Raw genomic sequence first — 26,759 nt, forward strand, 5'->3', positions numbered from 1 at the left:
ACCACAGGGAGGTATCACCTCACACCTGTTAGAATGGCTGTAATCAAAAAACAAAAAATAACAAGTTGGTGAGGATGTGGAGGAAAGGGAACCCTTGTGCGCTGTCGGTGGGAATGTAAATTGGTGCAGCCACTATGGAAAAACAGTATAGAGGTTCCTCAAAAAATTAAAAATAGAACTACCATATGATCCAGCAACTCCACTTCTGGAGATTTCTCCAAAGGAAATGAAAACAGTAACTTAAAAAGATACATGCACCCCCATGTTCATTGCAGCATTGCTTACAATGGCCAAGACATGGAAATATCCTGTGTCCGTTGATGAATGCGTGGACAAAGAAGATATGATACACACATACACACACACACACACGTTTGTTGCCACTTGCAACAACATGGACAAACCTTGAGGGCATTGTGTAAAGTGAAATAAGTCAGACGGTAAAAGACAAATACAAACAAACAGATGTTCTCAGTTATATGTGAAATCTAAAAAAAGGAGAGAAAGCTCTCAGATAAACAGATTGGTGGTTGCCCAGAGTGGGTACGGGGGATCAAAAGGTACAAACATCAGTTAGAAATAAATAAGTCCTGGGGGTGTAATGAACAGCATGGTGACTGTGGCTCCTAATACTGTATTGCATATTTGCAAGTTACTAAGAGAGTACATCTTAAAGGTTCTTGACACAAGAGAAAATAGTTTTTTTAATTATATGGTGACAGATGTTAACTAGACTTACTGTGGTGATCATTTAGCAATATATACATACATCAAATCATTATGTTGTGTGCCTAAAACTAATATAATGTTGCATGTCATTTCTATCTCAAGTTTTTAAAAAAGATGGTGCCTGACTTGAGATGTTTACTAATTAGATGATTAACTTGTTTCACATCCGAAATTGTCTTCCTCTTGGTTACTTTTATCATTTTTGATAGGATACTTGGTTCCCTCCTATGGAGAGGAGTTTAACTGTTAATGGCTTACATTTTCTGGCAGATGAACTCCCAGCTACCCCAGATGACTCGGATAATAGTGTGTCAGAAAGCCTGGATGAATTTGATTACTCTGTGGCTGAGATTAGCCGCTCATTCCGTTCACAGCAGGAAATATGTGAGCAACTCAACATCAATCACATGATCCAAAGGATCTTCCTCATTACTCTGGACAACAGTGAGTTACAGGGGCACCTGGGTGGCTCAGTTGGTTAAATGTCCAACTCTTGATTTCAGCTCACATCACGATCTCCTGGCTGTGAGATGGAGACCCCTGTCGCGCCCCCCACCCCACCCCATGCCACATACACACACACACACACACACACACACACACACACACACGCGCTGGGCATGGAGCCTGCTTAAGATTCTCTCTCCCTCTCCCTCTGCCCCTCCCCCGTGCACACATGCTCTCTCGGAAGACAAACAAACAAACAATGGATTACAGACTTGCAGCCAGTTTTCATAACTCTGCCCTTCCTGCTTGGGCTGGCAACTTGCTCTTAGAAATCTATTGTATCTGGTGTTTAAACAAATCCACTATACTCCCTGGAACACAAGATTGATATTTCAGTGAAGCTTCTGATGTGACCTAAAAATAGTATTTAGACACAGGTGCAGCTTTCATTATCCTTTTGGTACTGACTGGGCCATGTAGCTTCTTGTCTTCACTACCTTGAAAGGGAAGTGGGAATGGCAGCCAAACCCTTTTTCTTTTCCGAGGTGAACTAAACATTTAGATGGAAACCTCAAGAGGTGTCGGTGTTTTCCTTCTGTGTCCTCTCTATAGTTAAACCCCAAGATTGGTGCCAGTGTCTGGGATGTATTCTTTAAATGTCATGATGTTAGGTTTATAACCGAGCCCATGCTTTTGGACTCTTTAAATTAAAGATTTAAATCTTTAGCTACTATTTTGTGTGTCAAGATTATTCTGATATTACCGGAGCTCTACTTGGAGTTGAAAAGAAATGCTGTCAAAATCAGCTGTCCGTATAAGACAGAAGCGTTATCCTTAACCTACCAGATTAAAACCATTTCCCAGGTGACCCAAGCTTGAAAAGTGGGAATGGCATCCCCAGCCGTTGTGTGTATTTGGAAGAAATGGCGGTAGACCTGGAAGATCAAGACTGGCTTGATATGAACAATGTTGAGCAGGTACCATTCTTACTTTTTTTTTCTTATGCCTTCAGCAAAAATTGGCCACTTTTCTGCAACCATGACTTTGCTTAGCTCCATCTCTTAACGTTGTTTGTGGTGTGCCTCTTTTGGAATCTTCTCATTTACCAGGGCCACATATCCAGATATACCCTTTCTTTAAGGCCCAGTTAAAATGCCATCTTATTTATGAAGCCTTGCCAAGTAGGAGTTGTTATTCTCTCCTCTGAATTCCTGGAGTAATCTATCTATGCCTCTCTGATGGGAATTGTCACCTTCTGTCACATGTAGTGGCTTTTTTATGTACCTGTCTTATCTCCCCTATCAGATCTTTAACTTCTCGAGGGCAGGGCCCATGCCTTTCTTCTTCGTATCGTTTGCAAAATCAGTGTGTTTTGCCTTATAAGTGCCTAATGAACATTAAAGGAATAAGAGTTTGCTAGGGAAGACACTCCACAACTTGTAGTTTAACTTTCTGTGTTTAAATTATCTTTATGTAAGTCTGAATGAGGCCAGCAATCACACAGAGAAACAGATTTCGTATATAAGTTGAATCGCTAATTCTCCACACCATTCGACAAATCTGTTTTCGTGCTTACTCTGTGCCAGGCTTATACTAGACAGACACTTGAACTCTGTTTAGGATAACTGTACGGTTGCTCCTTGAACAACATGGGAGTTAGGGGCAGTTGAAAATTTGCATGTAACTCATGACTCCAAAAACTTAACTAGAAGCCTACTGTTGACCAGAAGCCTCACCGATAACAAACAAAGTCAGCTAGGGAAAAGAAAATATTACAAAGAAAATCATAAGCAAGAGAAAAAAATACATTTACAATAGCATTCTGTATTTATCAAAAAAAATCCACGTCAAACCCATATTGTTCAAAGATCAACAGCATAGAGGTGCTAGGTGGCTCAGTCGGTTGAGCATCTGACTTCAGCTCAGGTCACAATCTCACAGTTGGTGGGATCGAGCCCTGAGTTAGGCTCTGCGCTGACAGCTCAGAGCCTGGAGCCTGCTTCAGATTCTGTGTCTCCCTCTATCTCTGCCCCTCCCCCACTCACACTCTGTCTCCATCTCTTAAAAATAAATGTTAAAAAAAAATTCTTTTTTAAAACAAAGATCAATAGCATATACAGTTATATTTACATATATAATACTTTCTAAAGTAGTAAGTGGGGTCCTTTATTCCCCCTTCACTCTACATCCTGTGATTCTCACAATAACCTGTGTCCAGATTACCTTTTCATATTGATGTTTTAAGATGAATTCTGCAGTTGCTTAGTGTTTTGTTTATGTTTTTCTTAAAGGCTGTCTTCGCTCGCTTATTACTTCAGGATCCAGGCAACCACTTGATTAACATGACTTCTTCTACAACATTGAATCTCTCTGCTGATCGAGATGCAGGGGAGAGGCACATTTTTTGTTACCTTTATTCCTGCTTCCAAAGAGCTAAGGAAGAGGTAAAGGAATACTCGCTGTTGAGAACTGTGTGGTCATCTTGGGTTTGACTTCAATATATAAGCCAGAGAGTTGGATCACTGGCTTTTTATGTCAGTTTATATACATCATATTGTATCTGGAACTAGGTATTACAGGCACTATTTGATGTCTAAAACTTTCGTCTCTCCTTTCTGTGGCTTGGGGTCTACTCCTTTCCCTAATTAACCAGTATCCCCTGTTCTCTTTACAAACCTCTTAAAAAATCATACTGTTGGGAGCACCTGGGTGGTTCAGTTGGTTAAGTGTCTGACGTCAGTTCAGGTCATGATCTCACAGTCCGTGAGGTCATCCGCCATGTTGGGCTCTATGCTGACAGCTGAGAGCCTGGACCCTGCTTCAGATTCTTGTGTCTCCCTCTTTCTCTCTCTCTCTCCCCCTCTGCCCCTTCCCCACTCATACTCTCTCTCTCAAAAATAAAACATTAAAAAAAAATCACATCCTTGAAGCACATAGGTGGCTCATTCAGTTGAATGACTGACTCTTGATTTCAGCTCAGGTCATGATCTCACAGTCGTGGGATCAAGCCTCGCATTGGGCTCTGTACTGGGTGTGGATCCTGCTTGGGATTCTCTCTCTCCTATCTCCCTCTGCCCCTACCCCACTCGTGCTTTCTCTCTGTCTCTCTCAAAATAAATAAATAAACCTAAAATTTTAAAAAAGCATGCCTTTAGGGGCACCTGGGTGGCTCAGTCATTTAAGTGTCCGACTTCAGTTTAGGTCATGATCTCACGGTTCGTGGGTTCAAGCCCCACGTCGGGCTCTGTGCTGACAGCTCAGAGCCTGGATCTTGCTTTGGATTCTGTGTCTCCCTCTCTCTCTGCCCTTCCTCATCCACGCTCTGTCAGCGTCTCTTAAGAATGAATAAACGTTTAAAAATTTCAAAAAAAAAAAGCATACCTTTAGAAAAGGTCTGGGGGAAAATAAAAGGTCTAATAAATTCATTTCCACCAAGGTATAAATAATAGAGTAGTCTAAGCTTGGTCACTTCTAGGATTAGAATCCTAGCAGGTAGGTGATTCCTTAAACCAAAGGATGAACTCTCCTGAATTTTCAAGCATCCACGGGACAGCAGTATTGTTTGGGAATACATTGTCTTTTTCATTCTATTTGTTGTGTCCTCCTTTGTTCAGGTCATAGAGCTAGACTCTCCCCTCTCTTCTTCATTCTATTTCCAGATTACCAAAGTTCCAGAGAACCTGCTCCCCTTTGCAGTACAGTGCAGGAACCTCACTGTGTCCAATACCCGAACAGTTCTCCTCACCCCAGAGATCTATGTTGACCAAAACATCCATGAGCAACTGGTAGATTTGATGTTGGAAGCCATCCAAGGAGCCCGTGAGTACATAAGCAAGATTTGTGCATTTCTGCGTTCTGACTTCACAATTTAAAATTCCTTTAATTGCTTTAGAAAGCCTCAGAGCCACTACGGTGCCAGAAGAGAGCTTATAACTTGACCTTTGGGGTTCAATACCAGTGGAATTATCAGAAGTATGAGAAAAGTAGAGATCCATTGTGTAAAAGCATATAAAAATTGCTGTGCACTTCTTCTCTCATTTGTCATCTGTTAGATTTTGAAGATGTAACTGAGTTTCTGGAAGAGGTCATTGAAGCCTTGATATTGGATGAGGAAGTTCGAACATTTCCAGAAGTCATGATTCCAGTGTTTGATATTTTATTGAGCCGAATAAAAGACCTAGAACTCTGTCAGATCCTGTTTTATGCATATCTGGATATTCTTCTCTATTTCACTAGGCAGAAAGATATGGCAAAGGTAAGTCTGAAAAGTGGTATGTATTCGTTTGAGCTGGACGTTTACTACTTGATGCATCCCTATCGTGAGGGCATTCAAATATTCCCTGTCAGATAAAAGAAAGATACACTGGCCGTTGTATAGACTTAACTCTTTGAGACCCTCTCATCTCACCACCTTTATCTCCTCATACAGATGAATAAGGACTTGTTTTCTTTTATAGGTTTTTGTAGAATACATTCAGCCCAAGGACCCTAGCAACGGGCAGATGTACCAGAAGACCTTGCTGGGAGTAATCCTCAATGTCTCCTGCTTACTAAAGACTCCGGGTGTAGTAGAAAATCATGGCTACTTCCTGAATCCATCTCGTTCCAGTCCCCAGGAGATCAAAGTGCAAGAGGCCAACATCCATCAGGTGGAACTGTTTACCACTGTATCCCCGTGCCCTGATCTTAGATTAAGTCGAGTTTCCTCGGGAAGCAGATGCAGATCAGGCTGCTTGAGCCTCTTTGGGAAAGCAGATTGATCTGCTTGGCTTTCTACTGTAATCATGTAAAGAAATTGTCCTCTTTTTAGCATGGGTGAAGGAAGAGGAGAAACCTGTGTGCGGCTTAGGAGTAAGCTGCTGCTCTTCTGTGGCACAGCCACTTCCTCTCGTTGTTGCCTTCATTGTTGTCACTAAGCTCTTTTTTTTATTTTATTTATTTTTGAGAGAGACAGAGAGACAGAGACAGAGCATGGGTGGAGGGAAGGGCAGAGAGGGAGATACAGAATCCAAAGCAGGCTCCAGGCTCCAAGCTGTCAACACGGAGCCTGCTGCAGGGCTCAGACCCACAGACCGCGAGATCATGACCTGAGCCGAAGTCGGATGTTTAACCGACTGAGCCACCCAGGTGCCCCACCACTAAGCTATTTCTTCCAACCTTAGCTCCTAAAATCTTGGGCTGAACTCTAGCTTATAAACCATTTTTTTCCCTTTCTTTCCTTCCACATGGCTTCTTAGTGTAATTTATAGTAGAAGTCTGGCCAACATGAGGCAGTAAATGGTTGAGTCAGGGGTGGTTTAAATCCCCCATCATCGCACTCTAAGGCAGGGATTGACAAATTACTGCAGTGGCCAGATCCGACCTGCTACCTGTTTTAGTAAATAGTTCTATTGAACATCGCTATGCGCATTCATAAATGTATTTGTGGCTTGATTTCATGCCACAGTGGTAGGGTCCAATAGTTGCCACACCCACCACATAGCTTGCAAAGCCAAAAATATTTATCACCTGGCCCTTTGCAGACAAAGTTTACTGACCCCTACTCTAAAGCTACATGAATGCGATGTGCGGTTTGGCGGCTCCTCAGGGAATCTCTCATAAGTGCCCGCAATTTTTTTTTTTTTTTTTTTTTAATCAGAACTAGGGCATAAAGCACAGGGAGAGTGAGGGAAGAGATTAGGATTAGGTTATTTTTGGAAATTGCCAGGGGCTAAGGTTTGGGAGTAACAAATATGAGGATTGTGAAAGTGGAATGTTCTGTGGTTTGTGTTTTCTGGTTAAACAGTTCATGGCTCAGTTCCATGAAAAGATCTACCAGATGCTGAAGAACTTACTCCAGCTCTCTCCAGAAACCAAACACTGTATCTTGTCCTGGCTTGGAAACTGTTTGCATGCAAATGCAGGCCGCACCAAGATTTGGGCCAATCAGATGCCAGAAATCTTCTTCCAAATGTATGCCTCGGATGCCTTCTTTCTGAATCTGGGTGCTGCTCTCCTGAAGCTGTGCCAGCCATTTTGCAAACCCAGATCCTCTCGGCTCCTCACCTTTAATCCCACTTACTGTGCCCTGAAGGAGTTGAATGATGAAGAACGAAAAATTAAAAATGTACACATGAGAGGTAGGGGAGCACTGGGCTTTTCAAGACAGTGTGTGTGTGTGTGTGTGTGTGTGTGTGTGTGTGTGTGTAACATCTAAGGCGTTCACTTTTATCCTTTTTCACAAAGGTGCTTCTTTCTCAAGATGAGGCAGAAAGAAGAGCTGGTATAACTAAGATGTTTAAAAAAACTGGTAGCTTTTAGATGTTGTGCCTTAGTGAGACCCTTCTGAATTTAGCAGCCTTGGGTATTGATTGATTCATTCTTTCTAAAAATAAATAAAGCACAATCCCTGTTTTGTGTTTTAACCCGAAGTCTCCAGAAGAAGGCAGATAATATTAACAGATAATCATAATATGGTATAGGGCTTAACTATGGGAGCACAGAGGAAGGACTGAGTAGTAAATTCTACAGAAGGTGGAAGTCTTCGTGGCCGAGTCTGGAAAGATGAGTTGGGTTTAAAGTATGAAGGTACAAAGCTATGAAAGGCCTGGCTGGGGAATAGTGGGAAGCTCAGTGGGTCTAGAACAGGGGGGAAAGGCATTTGGGGCAGGGATATGGGAATTGGCAGGAAATGAGGGAGGGAGAATATTGGGGCCGGTTTGGAGAAAACAATGCAGAGAAATCAAAATATAAGTCATTCAAAATGAATCACTCTTTAAAAAAAAAAGAAAAAACGAATCACTCCTAATTTTGGTGTATTCTCTCTGTTTTGTGACTCTTCTAATTATAAAAGCTATACCTGCTCAAAAGCAAATAATCTTAAATACAGAAAAGCACAAATACATACAGATGATCCACTGTCTATCACTGGGAAAAACTCCAGTGTTTTCTATGTTTGTTTTTTAAAAGAAATTACTAACAAAAACAAAAAAAAAAAAAATTTTTTTTTTTTTTTAAATCCTCACTGATAGCGGTATGGAAGTTGAGCTAGAGGAAGGGGACACTGGAGACCCCAGACAGAAGTCCGTGCCAAGTCATTTACTGTTCCTTTTACCCTCTTTGAGGTTTGGACAAAGAAACTTGTTTGATCCCAGCTGTGCAGGAGCCAAAGTTTCCCCAGAACTACAACCTTGTGACGGAGAACCTTGTCCTGACAGAGTACACCTTGTACTTGGGATTTCACAGGTAACTGTTCTGATATGATTAAGAAAGAACTGTTTCGTGGCATTGATAACCAGGAGGTTGAAAGTGAGTCTCCCTTTATTCTGCACGCTCCCATTAGGATCTCATAGGAATGGTGGTTGTATGCGTTTGTGTTTACATGAATTGGCTTTATCCAAATAACCTGAATTTACTTTTCATTCTTGACCTGCTACACTTCTCAAAAAGTAAAGACGCACTACTATTGTTCTCTAAACTTGAAATTTTGTAAATCGCTGTCTTCCTGTTGTGATCTGTGATAGTGGAATTGTTTTCTTTTAACTTTCCACTTCCTGTTCTTGAATTTTCATGACTTACTACTCCTGATGGAAAAAAGACAAAGCTCTACTCTCTGATACAGGGACAAAATTGACAAAATTAAAGATGTTTGTATGGGATTCCAGTAAGATGAGTAGGACCACAAAAGATCAAAGATCAAAAGGATTCTAGAAGTGGGAACATTTAAGAACTAGAATGTCTGACTTCCAAAAATGGTTCTGGTTCTGGCTGGCCACAAGTCATTCTCTGATTTTCACCCCTCTGGTTTAACTGATTGTGAGTGCAAGTATAACTAAGGGAAGAAAGATGATAACAGTCGGTAGGAAGAGTTCCTGAGGATAGCAGTTTTTAGTGTCTTTTCGGGATACTTACATGGGCACAGAGCATGTTTTAAACCTCAGCAAATCTCTAGAAAAATGAGATTATATCTTTATCAGATAGTTTTTCTGTCCCTATCATTAACGTTTTAAATGAGGTACTAGATAACAATGCAGCTTGTGTTCAGCCTGTTCAATCACCTAGCTTCAGACCCAGGAATGAATGTCATCTGGTTTCCCCCATATTGGCTAGCTAACCCTAGACGCTATCTGTAGGACCAAAGAAGATGGCTTTGGACTGTACCCATAGAGACAGCTATCCATAACATTGAATTATGGGGCTTCCTTTCATTAGAGAACATTTGGCTGACCCTTTGTGAAGAACAATTTCATGTCAAACAGCAGAGGCATGGAAGCTGTTCTCAGGTTGCACCCCGGGTGGCTGCCGGTTTATATGTGGTCGTTACTAATCTAGAGGCCTCTTTCACCAGCTTTAGTTCTCAACTAACCGTAGAAAGACTGTCCATATAACCACATCCAAGTAGAATCATTGGAACGGTACAGCGTCGAAGTATCCTGCTAGGCCTTTCGTACTTGGTCTCATAGTCATTTTACGTGATAACAGCCCCTTCTACTCCCTGTCCAGCCAAGCTGCTGTTCTTTGGACTGTGCATTTCAGCTGAAGTGTGCTATTTGTAATTAGCGTCATTTATGTCAAATACCGGGTAACATTTTCCCGATGCTATGTCCCCTGCCCTGTCAGCGATTTTTGTGAGTGCCTTTTGTGTCATCGCGATTGCAGCGCCCTATATCCTAAAAGAGAATACTAGAATAAGTAAATGAGGACTTGTTTTTCCAACAGTCTGTACTCAGCTGTCCTATATGAGGCTCCTGACCCGGTGTCTTCTGCTTTCTTGGGGGCAGGTTGCATGATCAGATGGTAAAAATCAACCAAAATCTGCATCGGCTGCAGGTTGCCTGGCGGGATGCTCAGCAGAGTTCTAGCCCTGCTGCTGACAACCTTCGTGAGCAGTTTGAACGACTGATGACCATCTATCTTTCTACCAAGACTGCCATGACCGAGCCACAGATGCTCCAAAATTGTCTGAATTTGCAGGTGTCCATGGCTGTTCTACTCGTTCAGCTGGCCATAGGCAATGAGGGCTCACAGCCAATAGAGCTAACTTTTCCTTTGCCAGATGGCTACAGCTCTTTGGCTTATGTGCCAGGTAAGCAGGCTCTCCCTCGGGAACTGCCTATTTATAACTGTCTGAGTTTAACTGGGTCACTTCAGAAGTTTAATCCTCAAAATACCCTTTCCACTGTTCTTGGAGAAACAAATATGTAGCTACTATCTACTGGTCGAAGTATGGGAGAACTAACAGCTTTTTCCTCAGCCGTGTGTCCCCACTTCTTTGTGTACTAGAAAATAATCTTCAAAGGATTAAGTGCAGCCAGGGTTTTCAGAGCTGTTTAGTCTTAGCATTCATGTTGTTTTTGTTGTTCAGCATACAAATTTATCTGCATGCCTCGCCCAGTGCTATTCTTCAGAGGGAAAAAAAAAATCACCTCCTGTTGGTTAACCCACAAGGGAGGTTTGTTGGTGTGGAGTTGGCCGATATTGTCCATGAAGATCAGGTTATGTGTTGTTGATCGCTGTATCGGTTATCTGTTGCTGAGTAACCAATCACCCTAAAACGTAGCACCTTAAAACAAACATTATCTCACACAGTTTTCTGAGGATCAGGAATCCAGGAGTGGCTTGGCCTCATGGTTCTGCCTCTGGGTCTTTTAGGAGGTTGCAGCCAAGCTGTCAGTCAGGGCCACAGGAATATGAGGACTCGACCAGGACTGGAGGATCTGCTTACAAGCCTGGTCATGTGGTTGTTGGCAAACCCTGATTGCCTCCTTTCCAGGTCACACTGTTCGTAATATGGCAGCTGGCTTTCTCCAGAGCTAGTGACCAAAATGGAAGCTATAGGCTTTTATAACCTAACCATAGAAATGATACACCATTGCTTCTGTATGCTTCTACCCTAGAAGAGTGTAGGAGGGGACACACAAGGGCATGAATGCCAGGAAGCAAATATAATTGGAGGACCATCCTGGAGACTGATGACTATAGTCATCTAATCTAATGTATTCATCTTTATTAAAGATCGTGGGGTCGCCTAGGTGGCTCAGTCGGTTGAGTGTCCGACTTCAGCTCAGGTCATGATCTCACGGCTTGGCTCTTGAGTTCGAGCCCCGCATTGGGTTCTCTGCTGTCGGCATAGAGCCCACTTCATATCCTCTGTCCCCCTCTCTCTGTCCTTCCCCAGCTTGTTCGTTTTCTCTAAATAAATAAATAAATAAATAAATAAATAAATAAGCTTAAATAAATAAATAAAAGGTTATTCAATGCACAGTTAACCTTGAGTATGGAAAAGAATGTAAATCAGTGTAGTTTCTTAAATTGCACTGGTGCGTTTAACAGTATTTTGTGTCTCTGCTATTCTCATATTTACTAGGATAGAAATAAAAATTGACTTAGATTTAAAGGAGATTCTACACTTATGAACTGGTCACCATTCCTAGCATCTACAAAACATTTGGGATTTTTTAACCTTTACTGGGTAGAGCAAAAGGAAGGAATTTCTATATTGCTTAGTACAGAAAGTTAGGTGTTTCACTAATTACAGTGAGTATTTTCTCTTTCAGAATTTTTTGCAGATAACTTGGGTGACTTCCTCATTTTTCTCCGCCGCTTTGCTGATGACATCTTGGAGACGTCAGCAGATTCCCTGGAACATGTCCTCCACTTTATCACCATTTTCACTGGAAGCATAGAAAGGTGAAAGGCTGAGAGCTTGGCTCTGACACTGTTTAGAGGTGCAAAACCAAGCAACGCACACGCCTGAATCATAAGGGGTTGCCTTCAGAAGTTGTGTTAGCATTAATGAATCACGTGGCCATCCTTATGGGTAGCCCACAAATCCCACCCTTGAGAGGCACAATAAGCAAAGGACTTCGCCCACAGAGAATTTGAACCTGCATGTAAGATACCTGATGGGAGTTCCACTGCTAGTCCCTGGTTAAAATAGTTCCCTTAATGCCAGAAACCTTACCAGTGGCAGGCAGCTTCTAATGAGCTAATAATTGTATGCTAACAAAGTTTACCCTTGAAATTCTGAGTTGCATGGGTAGTAAACATATGTAGATGCTTTCTGATCTCATCTTTTCATTTATAGCTTCTGGTCCTCTTTCTCAAAGAAAGATGCTCACTGACCTGTAGAGTTGCTTCTCTGGGTTTTTTGTTTTTTGTTTTGTTTTGTTTTGTTTTGTTTTGGTATCTAGGCCAAAGGAAGCTGTGTACATAAGTGAAGATTTCTACACAAAGAAAATGATGCATAGTCCCCTGAGCCACATCAGTGAGAAGTAGGTAGAAGCCAGTCCTTTGCTGAGCTGAGCAGACCTAATGAAAAATCCTGAGTCAACAGGTGTTTATTAGGTACATGTGGGATGCGTTATATAACAGTAACCTAGAATAACTGCATCCCGGACCTTTTTCTCAGAAAGCTTAGGAAGGCGAGTTTATCTTCAGTGAAACTGTCAGAGAATAGTAGGCAGTAAACAATGGATTATTATAGACAAGTACATATTAAATAGAAACTTAAGTACTCATCCTCATACTTGGTGAGCTGTTATCTCAAAAGTTGAATGATGTACCCTGCATTATCCCCCCCAGAAATTGCCAAGACTTGAAACTTCAGAGTCTTGTTTTTCTCTGTAACAGTGATAGAGGGTGTTTGGCTCCTCATGTGGAGGAAATAGTCATGAATTTGAGAGGTAAGTTCTCTACCTGCTCATCTTGCTTTCCGCCCTTTTTGCAGGATGAAGAATCCCCACCTGAGGGCCAAACTGGCTGAGGTATTGGAAGCAGTGATGCCTCACCTGGATCAGACCCCAAACCCCTTGGTATCCAGTGTGTTCCACCGGAAACGTGTGTTCTGCAACTTTCCCTATGCACCCCACCTTGCAGAAGCTCTAATCAAGGTCTTTGTGGACATTGAGTTTACAGGTAACACAGCCTAGAACTGAGAAGCGCCGTCATTTATTGAATATCTGCTATGTGCCGGTCTTGATGCTGAGTGCTTTTTTTGTTTTTTTTTTTTTACATTGCCTCATTAATTTGTCACCATCTGGCAAGTTTTCCTGTACTGTCTTCATTGTACATATAAGGATGTGAGTGCTCGAGAAGATGAATTGTCTGTCTCTTACAACCACGTGGTAGAATCCGTTTGATTCTGTCTCACATCAAAACATATGCTCTTACCAATTTTATTATATGCTTGATTTAATCATGCTCAAACAAAGCAGGCTGTCCGATCACAACCTAGGTCTTTATTTTTTTGTGCCTCATAATTGCAGAATAGTGGGATGGTTCTTTTTTTTTTTTTTTTTTCCCTTGTTTTTCAGTAAACTCTATCTCCAACATCGGCCTCAAACTCATGACCCTGAGATCAAGAGTAAACTACCCCATCTCAGTAAACAGTATATGTTAAGCGGTTATTTAAGACCCCCTTTAAAAGAGATGTCCTACCATTCAGTAATAAATATGACTAACATTTAAAGAGACATTTAACATTGTACTGACTGCCTTTCCTATTTGGATTTTGGTTTTGTCACTTGCTCACCTCTGAGCCTTAGTTTCCTCATCCATAAAACGGGTTGAAGTGATGACTGACATAGTGCATGTAAACCTTCATAATACATACACTGTCACACAATAAGGTACTGCATTTAACTCACATAACCATTTCAGCCCTTCACTTGCACTGGTAGAGAATGTATTAACAATTCCTGTTTTATTTCTGAATTTGCAAGTTCAAAATGTTAAAAGACTTGTATTAAGTGGAGCCTAGATGTTCTGACTACAAATCCCATGTTCTTCTTTTATTATATGACCCAAGCTACGGAGATCAAGTGGTTCCTCTGATAGGTCAAAACAGTGTAAGCATCAGGTTTTTAGCCCCTGACCTGATTTACCAGTTGGTTTCACAGCTTGGATGTTAGCCATGAAGAATGTGGGCATTACTTAGTTTCCCATTTTGCAACAATTGTCACTGCCACTGCCACAGTGGCCAGTTCAGAGGCCTCATTCAAAGTCTGAAAGTACTCTACATTTGGATATTGAGGCCTTTGTTTCCCCTGGCTTTTATTCTACAACTTAGACCATGTCCTTTTCAGCATAAGGTACCCTTTACATCTGTCTCCCTCTTGTTCTGTCAGTAAGGAAATAAACACTTGGCTGTAACTCTGGGCCTTTATAAACTCCCCAGGGCAGATTTTGCCAGTAGTTTTGACACATTCAGAATGAAATAAAATAGCTCCACGTGGACATAAGCTCTTACTCTTTCTCTAATAGCACTACCTTTGCTGGGTTTTTGCTCTTGCCCTTTTCCAGGAGACCCCCATCAGTTTGAACAGAAGTTTAATTACCGACGTCCCATGTATCCTATCCTAAGGTATATGTGGGGAACGGATACCTATCGAGAGAGCATTAAGGTGAGAGAGCTTTCACTGAAGCCAAAGCTGATTGACCCAGAGTTTTACTTCAGATAAGTCCCAGTGAGTTTTGGTTCAGTCCTAAAATGCTTTTGTCTTGGGCTGGGACTTACAGGATCTGGCTGACTATGCCTCAAAGAATTTAGAAGCCATGAATCCCCCACTTTTCCTCCGCTTTCTTAACCTGCTAATGAACGATGCCATCTTCCTTCTGGATGAAGCCATACAGGTGAGAATAGATAAAGAAATAATTTTTAAAACGTATTTAACTGCCCCTAATTCATCAAATAATGATCAGTACATACTTTTTACCATCAAATTATAATAGAGTAATCCTTATGCCCCTAGTAGCAGTTTGGACACCAAAAATTTCTGAGTAGTAGTGTACCACCCACCTTGCCATTGCAGAGCTTGATAGGTGTCGTTCCATTAGAGATCAAGATCACGGGCCATTGAAGCCTCGTAAGCTAGGATGATATTTTGGCAGAGTGGAAAAGAAAGTGTGTTGGGGAGCTTGGGGAGCTCGGTTGGTTAAGCGTCCAACTCTTGATTTTGGCTCAGGCCATGATCCCATGATTCTTGGGATCAACCTCCAAGTCGGGCTCTGCACTGACAGTGAGGAAGGAGCCTGCTTGGGATTCTCACTCTCCCTCTCTCTGCCCCTCCCCCACTCATGCATACATGTGTGCTCTTTCTCAAAATAAGTAAATAAACTTTAAAAACGAAAACGAAAACAAGGTAGAAGAAAGTGTGATGAGGCCAAAATAAGGTACACTGGCAGGATTCATCAGGCCAGCACCACAAAAAGAAATCAAGAGGACCTTGCGTTTGGTCAGTGACTTTCAGCCACCTTCCATCCCATCTCATCAGTAACAGTGACTCACACAGGCAATGATTCTTATCCCTTTCCTAAAAGATCCTGATTTTTGCACCACTATTTGGGGGGGCGAAAAAATCTCTGGTTTAGGTTATTTTTTCACATAAACACTACCAAGTCACCAATACGCCCTCTGTCCATGGCCTCCATATTTGAAACATAAGTTTCCCAAAGTATACACCAGGGTGCCTGTCAGCAACTTCAGTGCATCATATCCTTACCCACCCCTTACGGAGCTGCTTATTGCTACTATTAAAACTCTCCCTTCTCTGTGACAGGTGTCAGATACATAAGGCAGTGACCCAAAGGGAGAGGAAGCTGGTGAACAGTGAAGGTAGTCTGTTGAACAGACACAAGGTCCTCAGAGTGATTAGCAGCACCCCAGTAACTTGTCTTTAATTTGTGAGAAAAGCTCCTGCTTTTTTCATAAGCCCATACTTTGAGATTTTAGATAGGTTTTCTTAGAAAACAAGAACAAGTCCTGTAAGAAACAGCCCCTTCTAAGCGAGAGCCATGTGACACAGAGAATGACACCAGATGGCATTGTCATAGGACTGTAAGAATGAGAAGTAGACAGTGTTTAATATTTATGCTTCTCCTTCCAGACAGCTTGCATATTTGATAGAGCTTTGTTTTTTGATAGGCAGTTTTGGAGTCTGGTTTTTTGTTTTGTTTTGTTTTCCATTTTTCAGGAAGGATTCATTCTTTTTTTCACTTCAGCCTGTTTATTTTTGCCTAGGTTTCCTACATTACACTATTTACCCCCCTTTCTACTTCACAGGCCATACTGTGCAGACTAGAACTACCCGTAAGTCGACCCAAGCTCCGTCTATATAGAGCTCCAGCCCTATGCTGAGAAATAAAGGCTCGTGTTTCTCGCATAGTGCCTGGTTTTCCCAACTTAGTAAACTAGATTTTAAGCAGAACCACTTAAGTACCATCTTCCCTTCAAATGCACTTTCGTCTCTGATACGTTTCACCTCTGATTTCTGTAGTATCTGAGCAAGATAAAGATTCAACAGATTGAGAAAGACCGAGGCGAATGGGATAGTCTGACTCCAGAAGCCCGCCGAGAGAAGGAGGCTGGCCTGCAGATGTTTGGACAGCTGGCACGTTTCCATAACATCATGTCCAATGAAACAATTGGTACCCTTGCCTTTCTGACATCAGGTAAGGACCCAAAGCACTGTCTTCCCAAAAAGTCCAGTGGTCAAGACCTGCTTCATGTGAGGGATCAGCCCAGATGAAACCAAGAGTTCAGACTCTGGTGATGTGTGCTCCATCGGGAAATGAATCACTAGAGAAGCTTCAAGATGCCCATTGTTGACATGGGAAATGTTCACCCTCACACCGCTACCAGAAAGCATAAGTTGGTATGATTTTTCTTGAGGACAAGGTAGCCATATAAATATATGTGGGGGAGTGTGAGTGTGTGTGTGTGCGTGTGTGCGTGTGTGTTAACCTGAAGAATATTCTTGAACTCTGGTTAAATGTGGTAGGTCCACATTTATCTCCACTCCCTCTAGAGCTAGTGTCCCAATTCAGTAGCCACTTGCCACATGTAGCTGTTGGACATTTTTAATTGGGCTAGTCTGGGGGCACCTGGGTGGCTCAGGCAGTTGAGCATCCAACTCTTGATTTCGTTGCAAGTCATGATCTCACAGTTTCATGAATTCGAGCCCCACAGCAGGCTCTGCCCTGACAACGTGGAGACTGCCTGGGATTCTACCCCCCCTTGCCAAATGAATAAAAATTGTTTTTTAATAAATAAATGTGGCTAGTCTGAATTGAGATACATAAAACACCTCAAGACTTAGTATTTTTAATGTAAAATATTTCATTAATAATTTTATATTGATTACATGTAAAATGATAACCAAGGATCACCAGACATTTGAGGAAATCCTCCAACATGAAACATAGATATTTGATGAAAACTTAAAAAAAAAAATCTTTAGGGGCGCCTGGGTGGCTCAGTTGGTTGAGCATCCGACTTCGGCTCAGGCTGTGATCTCACGGTCTGTGAGTTCGAGCCCCGTGTCAGGCTCTGTGCTGACAACTCAGAGCCTGGAGCCTGCTTCAGATTCTGTGTCTCCTCTCTCTCAGCCCCTCTCCCACTCATGCTCTGTCTCTCTCTGTCTCTCAAAAATAAATAAACGTTAAAAAAAAATTTTTTTTAATAAATTTAAAAAAATAAAAAAAATCTTTATAATCTCAGAGGGATAAGAGAAGATACAACATCCATAAAGCAAGAACAAAGAATTATTTCAAGAACAAGAAAGAGCTCTTGGACATTAAAAATATGACAAGTAATTTTTACCTGTCAGAATGGTTAAAAGATCGACTTAAGGGGCTGTTCCATGAAAGCAGAACAGAGAGACTTAGAATGGAAAGGATAAGAAAATAAAGGATCAATGTAGAAAGTCTTAAAAGAGAAAAATGGAGTGGAGGAAATTATCAAAGAATAATACCAAAATTTCTCAAAGACTAAAAGCTTCTACACTGAAAGACCCATCATGTGCCCAACACAAGGAATTTTTAAATTTTCACACCAAGGTGTTATTGTGACAGGAAATCAAGGTAAAGAGAAGATCCTAAAGGGTCCCAGAGAAAAGTCCGGTCATGTCAATGGTTTAAGTATGAAATGTCTTTGATTTTCATAGCAGTGACAATGGAAGCTGGCACACACTCCTCATGGAAAATAGTTTTGCAGCCTAGAATTCTAGCCAGCCAAATTATCACTTCTGTTTGATGGTGAACCTGAGGACATTTTTAGACATGAAGGTGTCAGATTTACTTCCAGAATACTCTTTTCTTGAGAAGCTACAAAAAGATCTTCTCCATTAAAGTGAGAGAGTAAACCCAGAAGGAGGAAGGTGGAATCCCCTAAGGGAGACACGAGAGAAGTGCCCAGGATGATGGTAAAAGGAGCTTGTGTGACCACCACACAGCAGGCCTATAGAGCCAGGAGTCCAGATGGGAGCTTCCAGAAGGAGCAGTTCGAAAACGAAGGGCTAGAAATGATCCTATCGAGAGCTTTACATTTCTTGGGGAGAGTTTAGGAAGATTGAGTGATTGGTACTCTAAAAATAAGCAAGCCAATTTGTTAATAGTTCTATTAAAAACTGTATATGTATTACTTTATATACGTAATCATTAGGACACTATGTCACTCTACTGTGAATGATATTTATATAATCTTAATGACTATATACTGGGAGGATTTGTATTTATGAAAGAGAGACAGGAAGTAAGAGTTAAACTCTCATCAGTAGTGGTGTCAATATTGACAGTGACTAAAATTATAAGATCCAGAACCAGTAGTACTAAGCAAGCCATATCGTGCTGTTTGGCTTCTTAAAACCTGACAAGTGTTAATGTTTTGTTTTAAATTTCTGTGGAGTTTATGTCTTTTGCCCTAGCAATTCCTTAAAAATTCATTGTAAGGAAGTAGTAAGTCTACGAAATATGTACACAGTGAAATTCATCAATAAGTGAAATGCTGGGGCGCCCGGCTGGTTCAGTCGACGGAGCGCTGCAACTTGGTGTCAGGGCTGTGAGGTGGAGCCCCATGCTGGGTGTGGAGATGACTTAAGAATAAAATCTTTTTTTCAATAAATACAAATAAGTGAAGTGCTTATAGTAGAATGGCTAGCAATAAAGATGAATAACGTAAGGTGAAATCGCACACTGCAAAACTATGTGGTCGTTAAAAAGAGTGCAGGGGCTCCGGGTGGCTTAGTTGGTGGAGCATCTGACTTTTGGTTTTGGCTCAGGTCGTGATCTCACAGTTCATGAGTTCGAGCCCCGCGTCGGGCTCTGTCTGTGCTGACGGCGCGGAGCCTGCTTGCAGTCTCTCTCCCTCCCTCTCTCTCTGACCCTCCCTGGCTTGTGCACGTGCTTGCTCTCTCACTCTCCGTCTCTCAAAAAATAAATACTTTTTTTAAAGAAGTGCAAATCATTGCTATTCGGCAGAAGTCTGTCTGATGGAAATGCTCTGTAAATCTGGACTAATACTGTAGATACTAGCCATGTGTGGCTGTTGAACACTTGCAGTGTGGTTAGTGTGACTGAGAGACTGAATTTTAAATTAAATAGCCTCATGGGGCCAGTGGCTACCATGTTGGACAACACAGGAACATACATTTACTAAAATGGTAAGATAGTTATGATATAGTTAACTGAAAAAGTAAGTTACAGAATATGTACACCATGATAATCATTTTGTTTTAAAAATGTGTATGTAAATATGGACAAAAGCTAAAAGGAAGTATTAGCAAAATGTTAACAGTGTTTATTTCTGGGTGCTAGGTTTGTATTTTGTTGTTGCTCACCGCAGTTCTCTAACACAACTGCAATGAAAATGTATTACTTGTATAATTTAAAAACTATTTCCCAGAGGTCTCCAAATGAAACTCTAAGACATAATAAAAGATGGTTTATAGGTTGAGTTTTCATAGACTTTGCCTTTTTTTCTAGAGATCAAATCACTCTTTGTGCATCCTTTCCTGGCTGAGCGCATCATCTCCATGTTGAACTACTTCCTGCAGCACCTGGTTGGCCCCAAGATGGGGGCCTTAAAAGTCAAGGACTTCAGTGAATTTGACTTCAAACCCCAGCAGCTCGTATCAGATATCTGCACTATCTACTTAAATCTTGGGTACCTGAGATTTAACTGGGCAACCCAGAGGGAATGTTAATGTTTTAATTTGGGATTTTGATAATGGAATGACTGGTGATTATGTGCGAATAGAAAAATGGTCCATTTCTAGTTGGTTAGATGAAGGAATTTTATGTAGTTTTAATAATGAAGTGTTGTATGACCTATGGGACATTGTTCAGATTTTTCAACATTCTGCCTTTATCTGTGCAAAGATAAACTTTACTAGTTTTAACCAATGTTTGGAAAAGCAGTATTCTTTTAAGGTTGCAGGATACTTGATAGACTTCCTTGCTAAAAACTAGAAGAAATCTTTCTATAATCAAAAGAACATTCATGGCGTGTAAGTGGTGGGGAGCCTTGTTCCTCGACCCAGATGTTATCTCCTTCATTGACCTACCCTCTGATGTTCAGTTTTTTTCTGATGCTGACCTTCCAGGGATGAGGAGAACTTCTGTGCCACCGTGCCCAAGGATGGACGTTCCTATTCCCCAACTCTCTTTGCACAGACAGTCCGAGTCCTGAAGAAAATAAATAAGCCCGGGAATATGATTGTGGCTTTCAGCAACTTAGCAGAGAGAATCAAGGTGAGGAGGAGAATTTGTTTATTAATGTATTCAATAGAAATCGCTTTGTTGACTCAGCTGTTCTTCTGGTTACCCTATTTCAAAGGGTAAAAAGGATATTGTCTTGAGAAAACAAACATGATTCTTGCCAGGCAGTGAATAAGTAGAACTACCTTGTTTTTATTTTAAGTTTGTATTTTAAATCCAGTTAGTTAACATACAATGTTGTATTAGTTTCAGGTGTACAATATAGTGATTCAGCACTTCCACACATCACCATATCGTATCATCACTACCATATTAATTCTCTTGTCAACACAAGAGGGAAGAACAGAAAATCGATTTAAGAAACTTCTACTGGAAGAGAAGAATGTACAGATTTTTATAGGCTGTTTTTATGAAAACTTTTCTGCACAGTGTTACCAATAGGTTTGAAAATCTATGTCATTAACCCAGAACTTTTTCGAATAGAATTCAAGATCAGTTGTTTTTAGTCGTTTGATTTTTATGGATTTTCTCTGTTCATTGTATTTGTACTTAGTAGTTGGCTTATATGGGAATAGTCATACATTTGATAGATAAAAATACTGTCTTATATTCAGCTAATCCCTCTGGTTGAAGTTTGATCGACCTTCATTAGCATTACAAAGAAGGGAAAATCATGGCACCGACTCTAATAGAAAACCTTCCTTATTAAAAAAAAAAAAAAAGAGTGCTGTCTGGGTGGCTCAGTCAGTTAACCCTCCGACTCTTGATTTCAACTCAGGTTATGATCTCACGGTTCATGAGTTTGAGCCCCCATCGGGCTCTATGCTGACAGCTCGGAGTCTAGAGCCTGCTTCGGATTCTGTGTCTCCCTCTTTCTCTGCCCCTCCACCACTCACACACTCTCTCTGTCTCTCTCTGTCTCTGTCTCTCTCTCTCTCAAAAATAAATAAACATTAAAATTTTTTTTTAAATAAATAAACCGTTTAAAAAAAAAAAAGCAAATCTTCCTTACTGACATCAGTGTTCCCTTCCTTGAGCTACTTTTTGAGTTGGGTTCCTTCTTGCCTAGAGCTTACCCAGGTGGCTTCTTGAGGAACTAGAGTCATGAAGAGATCAAAATGTTGAAGCTACTTTAAACTCCTCCTATACCTGTTTGTAACTAAAACCAGAAGCTGCCTTTCATACGTAGACTGCATGAGTGATGGAGCACTGTGTAAATAATTCCTCCCACCATCCCCTTTTCAATTATGACACTTACAGTAGGGCTGTTGCCAGAAGGATCTCCCATGTGATGTGTTTCTTTTTCTGTTAACACTTAAACCCATCTCTAGTCATGACCGCCAGCAGCTGAGGCAAACTGAAGTTTCAGAGTTAGGGTTGAATGTTAAATTCGCTTTTATAATACCTGTCTTGGCTTGTGTAGAAAGGAAGGCTGAGGATTGTCATTGTCTCTGTAAAGAACACCCAAAAATAACCCTTGAAGATTAAGGTACAGTCAGTGAGCGTTTTGAATTCAGCGACTCTGTGAAGTCACCTTAACTACCAGGTTTTGTGCTTAGTCTCTAGCAGACCTCCAGCAACAGGAAGAGGAGACGTACGCAGACGCCTGCGATGAGTTCCTGGATCCCATCATGAGCACGCTCATGTCCGACCCTGTGGTGCTGCCATCCTCCAGAGTCACTGTGGATAGATCCACCATTGCCAGACATCTGCTCAGGTATGCCGGCCCCAAAGAGCAGCCCCAGGCAGCAGATGCACGTTTGTTTGCTCTCCTCTTTTCGCAGTTTCCTAATAGAGAGCTGTGCGCCCAGTAGGTGTCCCACGTTCTTGATTTATTAGTGAGCTGGGGAGGCATTTCGGTAGAGGTGTATCGCTTGATTGGTAAGGATTTAAACCTCCACAACAAGACACTCCGTTGAGAAATTTCCTTAAGGAAGTCCTCTCTGGCAGTGTATGTTACGAATTAGGTCAACCTGAAGTAGAAGTTGACTGAAACTTGTTTTAATTTTATTTCAGTTGTAAAAATATAAACGACCAGTTTGTTTTGTTTAACTTGGTTTGTACACTGTAGCCATCACATGGGTTAACCCATCCGCTGCTGCTGCTACGGTACTCAGCCATGGTGGCCACGAGGTTCACCAAACCTGCAGGCCGTACGTGCTACATTAGATAGAAATGGGTACTGAGAGACTCTTCCTACTTAGAAATTAAGTTCTAGAAGTTGACCCAAACTTAAGGAAATACTGTTGCTTAAACATCGCAAAAAGGGATTTTCGACTTCATGGTATTTGGTATTAAGCATTTACTATATGCATAAAGCTGTACCAGGTGGTATGTCTTTTCCAAAGCGTCAGTGAAAACTTATATTTTATTGTGGCCTCAGGATACAGACAGAAAACTTAGCAGCCCTTAAAGTATACTAGAACTTCTTACCCGTCAGGAAACCATAATCTGCATTGACTTGTGTAGCAGTCAGCCAACTAACTCAGGTATCAGTCTACAGGGCTTTATCCCTTAAGATCTTAGACTGTCTCGAGGGTCTGTCACTAAAACTACAAACAGCTCTTTACGCTGACATGAGCGCACAGGCTCTCCTGCCTCAGGGAAATCCAATCAAGGATCGTCTGAACAGCAATGTCGAAATAAAGTTTGTTAAGAAGCAGAGAGACCACGTAGCTAAAGAGTCTGCAGAACACCCAAAAACCACTCTTTCTCATCTCATTCTTTCTGGCCTCAAGTCGGCACTCGACCCTGTCACAGTGCGGTCTAGCTTCAGTCCCACAGGGAGATGCACCAGCTGGTCTAGCTTGGGCTCCGGGTGTCAGAACTTGCGGAAATAACCCCTTTCCCTTTCTCTCTTTGTCCCAGTGACCAAACCGATCCCTTTAACCGTAGTCCCCTCACCATGGACCAGATCCGGCCAAACACAGAACTAAAAGAAAAAATACAACGGTGGCTCGCAGAGAGGAAACAACAACAAAAGGAGCAACTTGAATAAATTACTGTGAACTAAACGAACCAAAAACCCAATCCCAGAGTGTAGATAAACAATTGTTTGTGGTTTCTCTCTTTTTTTGGTTCTGTTCCTTTTCTTTTTCTTTCTTTTTTTTTTTTTTTTTTTTTTTTTTTTTTTTTTACTAGATTAGAGAACTGCTCTTGCTCAAATTATGATACTTTAGATTTATTCCTAAGAACTTTACAGTGCTCTCCTGGCTTGCAGGAAATTATGTTTATTATAGCAGCACCAAGTTTAGAAACGATTGCTAATTGTACCCTTTGTTCTCTCTTCCTACTCTTTTTTCTTCCTTTTCCTACCTTAAGTTATATTAACTTCAGCTACTAAAACTTCCTGCCATCTTACTGTTGTTCTTCCAAGAACTGCTCGAACACCTTTGGTGAACACGGCTTTTAAGTATATGGGGTCACATATTTCAGTGACAGCTGACAGCACCAAAAAGTCCTATGTTGTCAAGCTATTTACTAGTCTTCATGACCCGGATGTCAGCCCTTTTCTTGTTACGGCTCCGCCATGTTACAGAATAACCTTTCACATAAAAGCAGATACCTTGATGTTTGAGTAGACTTTCGAATATAATAGATGAGATTTTCAAAAAGGAATCTGATGCAATTTCTGTTGGTAGTTCTTAATTTTGTGTTCTCTTGCAACTCAAAAGATCCCATGAAATCGCCCCTGGGGTTATCACTACCCAAAAACTTATACATACCCCATAATATTTTTAGGAGGATTGGTAGGACAGACGTGAATTGTTGACACTTTCTTCAGAATATTCTGAGGTGAAAGAAAAAAGGAAGAAAACTGTTGCTATAAGGACTAGGCTTGAGTAGAAAAGTTAGGGAACAAATATGGTAACCATGAAAAATGTCATTTTAAGACACTCATCAACAGCATATCTCAGTATATATATACACCATGTACATTTTTATATTGGTCTAGTGTAAACTGAGTACCACTTTATATTGTCTCTTCCTTGGTAAGATGTATGCAGTGTGTGGCCATGTTTACTGACACACTTATTCTAGACAAAATTCTGAGACTATAACATGTATATAGTTAACGTTTGTTTGGGCCTGTGACCCAATTTCCAAGATCTGCTTCTAACTCAGCCTTAGATCATCAATTAGCAAAGTAGGAATTTGAGCACAACCTTGTCCACAGCCAATTTAAATATCCACTTAGCCCTGTGTAGTTAGCAGGTGGATGGGCCCCACTTGTCCAAGTTGAGCTCGCGCTCCCTACTCAAAGGTGCAGCTTACCATGCTAAGTGAGGCACATTCCCCCATGGACTACAGCACTATCCCCGTAAGCCTGAATATATCATAAGTGACAGAGTGATATAATCTAGAAACAGGGGTCACTGCTTCATTTTTAACCGTGGCCTCTTTCAGAGAAGATGGTAGTTGTACGATATTCCAGCACAAGTTGCTCTAAGCAGTCCTTGATGTGCTTTTGATGGTGTCACTTGGAAAACCTCGTATCAGCGGAAATCCCACACTAGGTAAAGTTGCCTGTTGCTGTTGCTTATAATGAAAAAAAAAAGGAGTCTAGGACTCTTGGAAATGCCAGAATGTAAGATACTAATTTAGTCTGCAACCTGGGCCTTTCAGGCTTGGGTTAACAGGATTTGTTTATTTTCTTAAGATGAGCTTCATTTCATATTTATTAACCTCCTGCTCTGCGAATGAACTGTGTATAAAAAAATAAGCTTCTATCTACTTGCATTTATTTTCCAAACCCAATGTAATAGGATGTTTTGTTTTGTTTTGTTTTTTTAAGCGCGGAAAAGACCAGTTTTAGGACAAAATTGGAGTAAAAATGGGTACAAAACCTCAGAAGGCAGCTGTTGCCAGCAGCTTTCTAGTTAACAACCTCTATGCTGCCTCTTGTATCTGTGTCTGTACTCTACTTCTGTGGTCTTCAGATTGTAAGCCTTTTCTGGCAAGCCTTTTTTTTTTTTTTTTTAAGTTATTTCCTGAAACTTTTTATGAATGGCTGTGGCACCATTAATGCTGCTGAGTATCTTTAAACTCATCACAAAAGCAAGTGTTTAGCTTAAGGCCACTGTTGGTTAGGAAACCAAGTGTCCTCTGTGCCTTTTTTTCTTTTTCTTTCCTTAATTTAAGAACATCCCAAAAACGAGACTAAAAAATTATCATCTTGATACACCGTGGTGTATATACACGCTCAGAAGCTTGAAGAGATGTTTTGTTGTCTGAAACTCAGAAGCAGCTCTAAGTCTATTCAAGCAGACTTTCTGATATCCCTAGTTTTAAGTGCTGGCTTTGCTGGAGTATGATAGGAAAATGAAGACTCTTTATCAGCTCTAGTATTGCTTACCAAGAGGGTAATAATAACTAAACTTGGAAAATTATTTAAGTAGGTTTTATCAAGCAATCTTGGTTTATTCGGTTGTTTTTTTTTTTTTTTAATATATATAGTTTTTAATGGATATGTAAAAACAAAGAAACTTTAAAAGTTTTTTACCGGTGCAGGTGAAGGTGCCAGTTCCTATTTGGTATCACAGTCTACAAAAGCTTCATTACTTTATTTGATGCTGGTTGCTAAGCAGCCATTGCCCAGAGCAGAAGTCTACTGGGTGCCTTTACAAGCCAGAGAGGCTGACGCTGCACTGTTGATGTCATATGAGGAAATAATGCACATGCTCTAACTGCAACACAGGAAAACCTAGAAACAAGTAAACAAAAAAATAAAACAAAACAACAAAAAGGTTGATTGAAATAAAATTTGATCAACGTAACTGTATTTTGAAACATTCCAGGAAGGTTACTTCTTGTCAAACTTGCCTGGGGGTGTTTGTTCAAAGCTTGTATTTAATAAATGAACACCTGACTTACAACCTTTGCTATCACTTCCTTCATTACGGTATGAAAAGCTAGTGGCAGTTTCAGAAATCCCCTTGAAATTTTAGAGGACTCTGACCTTCACTTCTGTTCAAGGTGCTATCAAATGTGTGTCACCTGGCTGACCTGCCTTACCAGGCTTCTGGTCCTGGAGTTACCCAGATGAGTCTTGGGGCATGTGTTTTCCTAATCAGTTCACTTCTGGCTTCACTTTTCTTTATCAGGCCTAA

The 26,759-nt window shown here is 41.0% G+C and overlaps 1 protein-coding gene across 1 annotated transcript in view; it reads left to right on the forward strand.

The window, feature by feature from the left end:
- Window positions 1-26,525, forward strand: part of UBE4A (ubiquitination factor E4A) — a 35,103-nt gene extending 8,578 nt beyond the window's left edge. The window contains exons 3-20 of the mRNA XM_047070292.1: window positions 1,000-1,173; window positions 2,041-2,153; window positions 3,468-3,620; window positions 4,836-4,995; window positions 5,229-5,431; window positions 5,634-5,825; window positions 6,962-7,295; window positions 8,280-8,400; window positions 9,936-10,240; window positions 11,712-11,844; window positions 12,884-13,071; window positions 14,458-14,558; window positions 14,674-14,787; window positions 16,431-16,605; window positions 19,915-20,095; window positions 20,535-20,682; window positions 22,209-22,366; window positions 23,518-26,525. Of these exons, the coding sequence (XP_046926248.1) occupies window positions 1,000-1,173; window positions 2,041-2,153; window positions 3,468-3,620; window positions 4,836-4,995; window positions 5,229-5,431; window positions 5,634-5,825; window positions 6,962-7,295; window positions 8,280-8,400; window positions 9,936-10,240; window positions 11,712-11,844; window positions 12,884-13,071; window positions 14,458-14,558; window positions 14,674-14,787; window positions 16,431-16,605; window positions 19,915-20,095; window positions 20,535-20,682; window positions 22,209-22,366; window positions 23,518-23,647 (3,083 nt within the window). The 3' untranslated portion in view covers window positions 23,648-26,525. The remainder of the gene's footprint in view (window positions 1-999; window positions 1,174-2,040; window positions 2,154-3,467; window positions 3,621-4,835; window positions 4,996-5,228; window positions 5,432-5,633; window positions 5,826-6,961; window positions 7,296-8,279; window positions 8,401-9,935; window positions 10,241-11,711; window positions 11,845-12,883; window positions 13,072-14,457; window positions 14,559-14,673; window positions 14,788-16,430; window positions 16,606-19,914; window positions 20,096-20,534; window positions 20,683-22,208; window positions 22,367-23,517) is intronic.
- Window positions 26,526-26,759: the final 234 nt, after the last annotated feature.

The sequence above is a fragment of the Lynx rufus genome, unplaced genomic scaffold (assembly GCF_022079265.1).
Source record: "Lynx rufus isolate CCGP_SWC_20201006 ecotype Redwood Valley unplaced genomic scaffold, mLynRuf1.p SCAF_9, whole genome shotgun sequence".
In the NCBI taxonomy this organism is placed as follows: domain Eukaryota; kingdom Metazoa; phylum Chordata; class Mammalia; order Carnivora; family Felidae; genus Lynx; species Lynx rufus.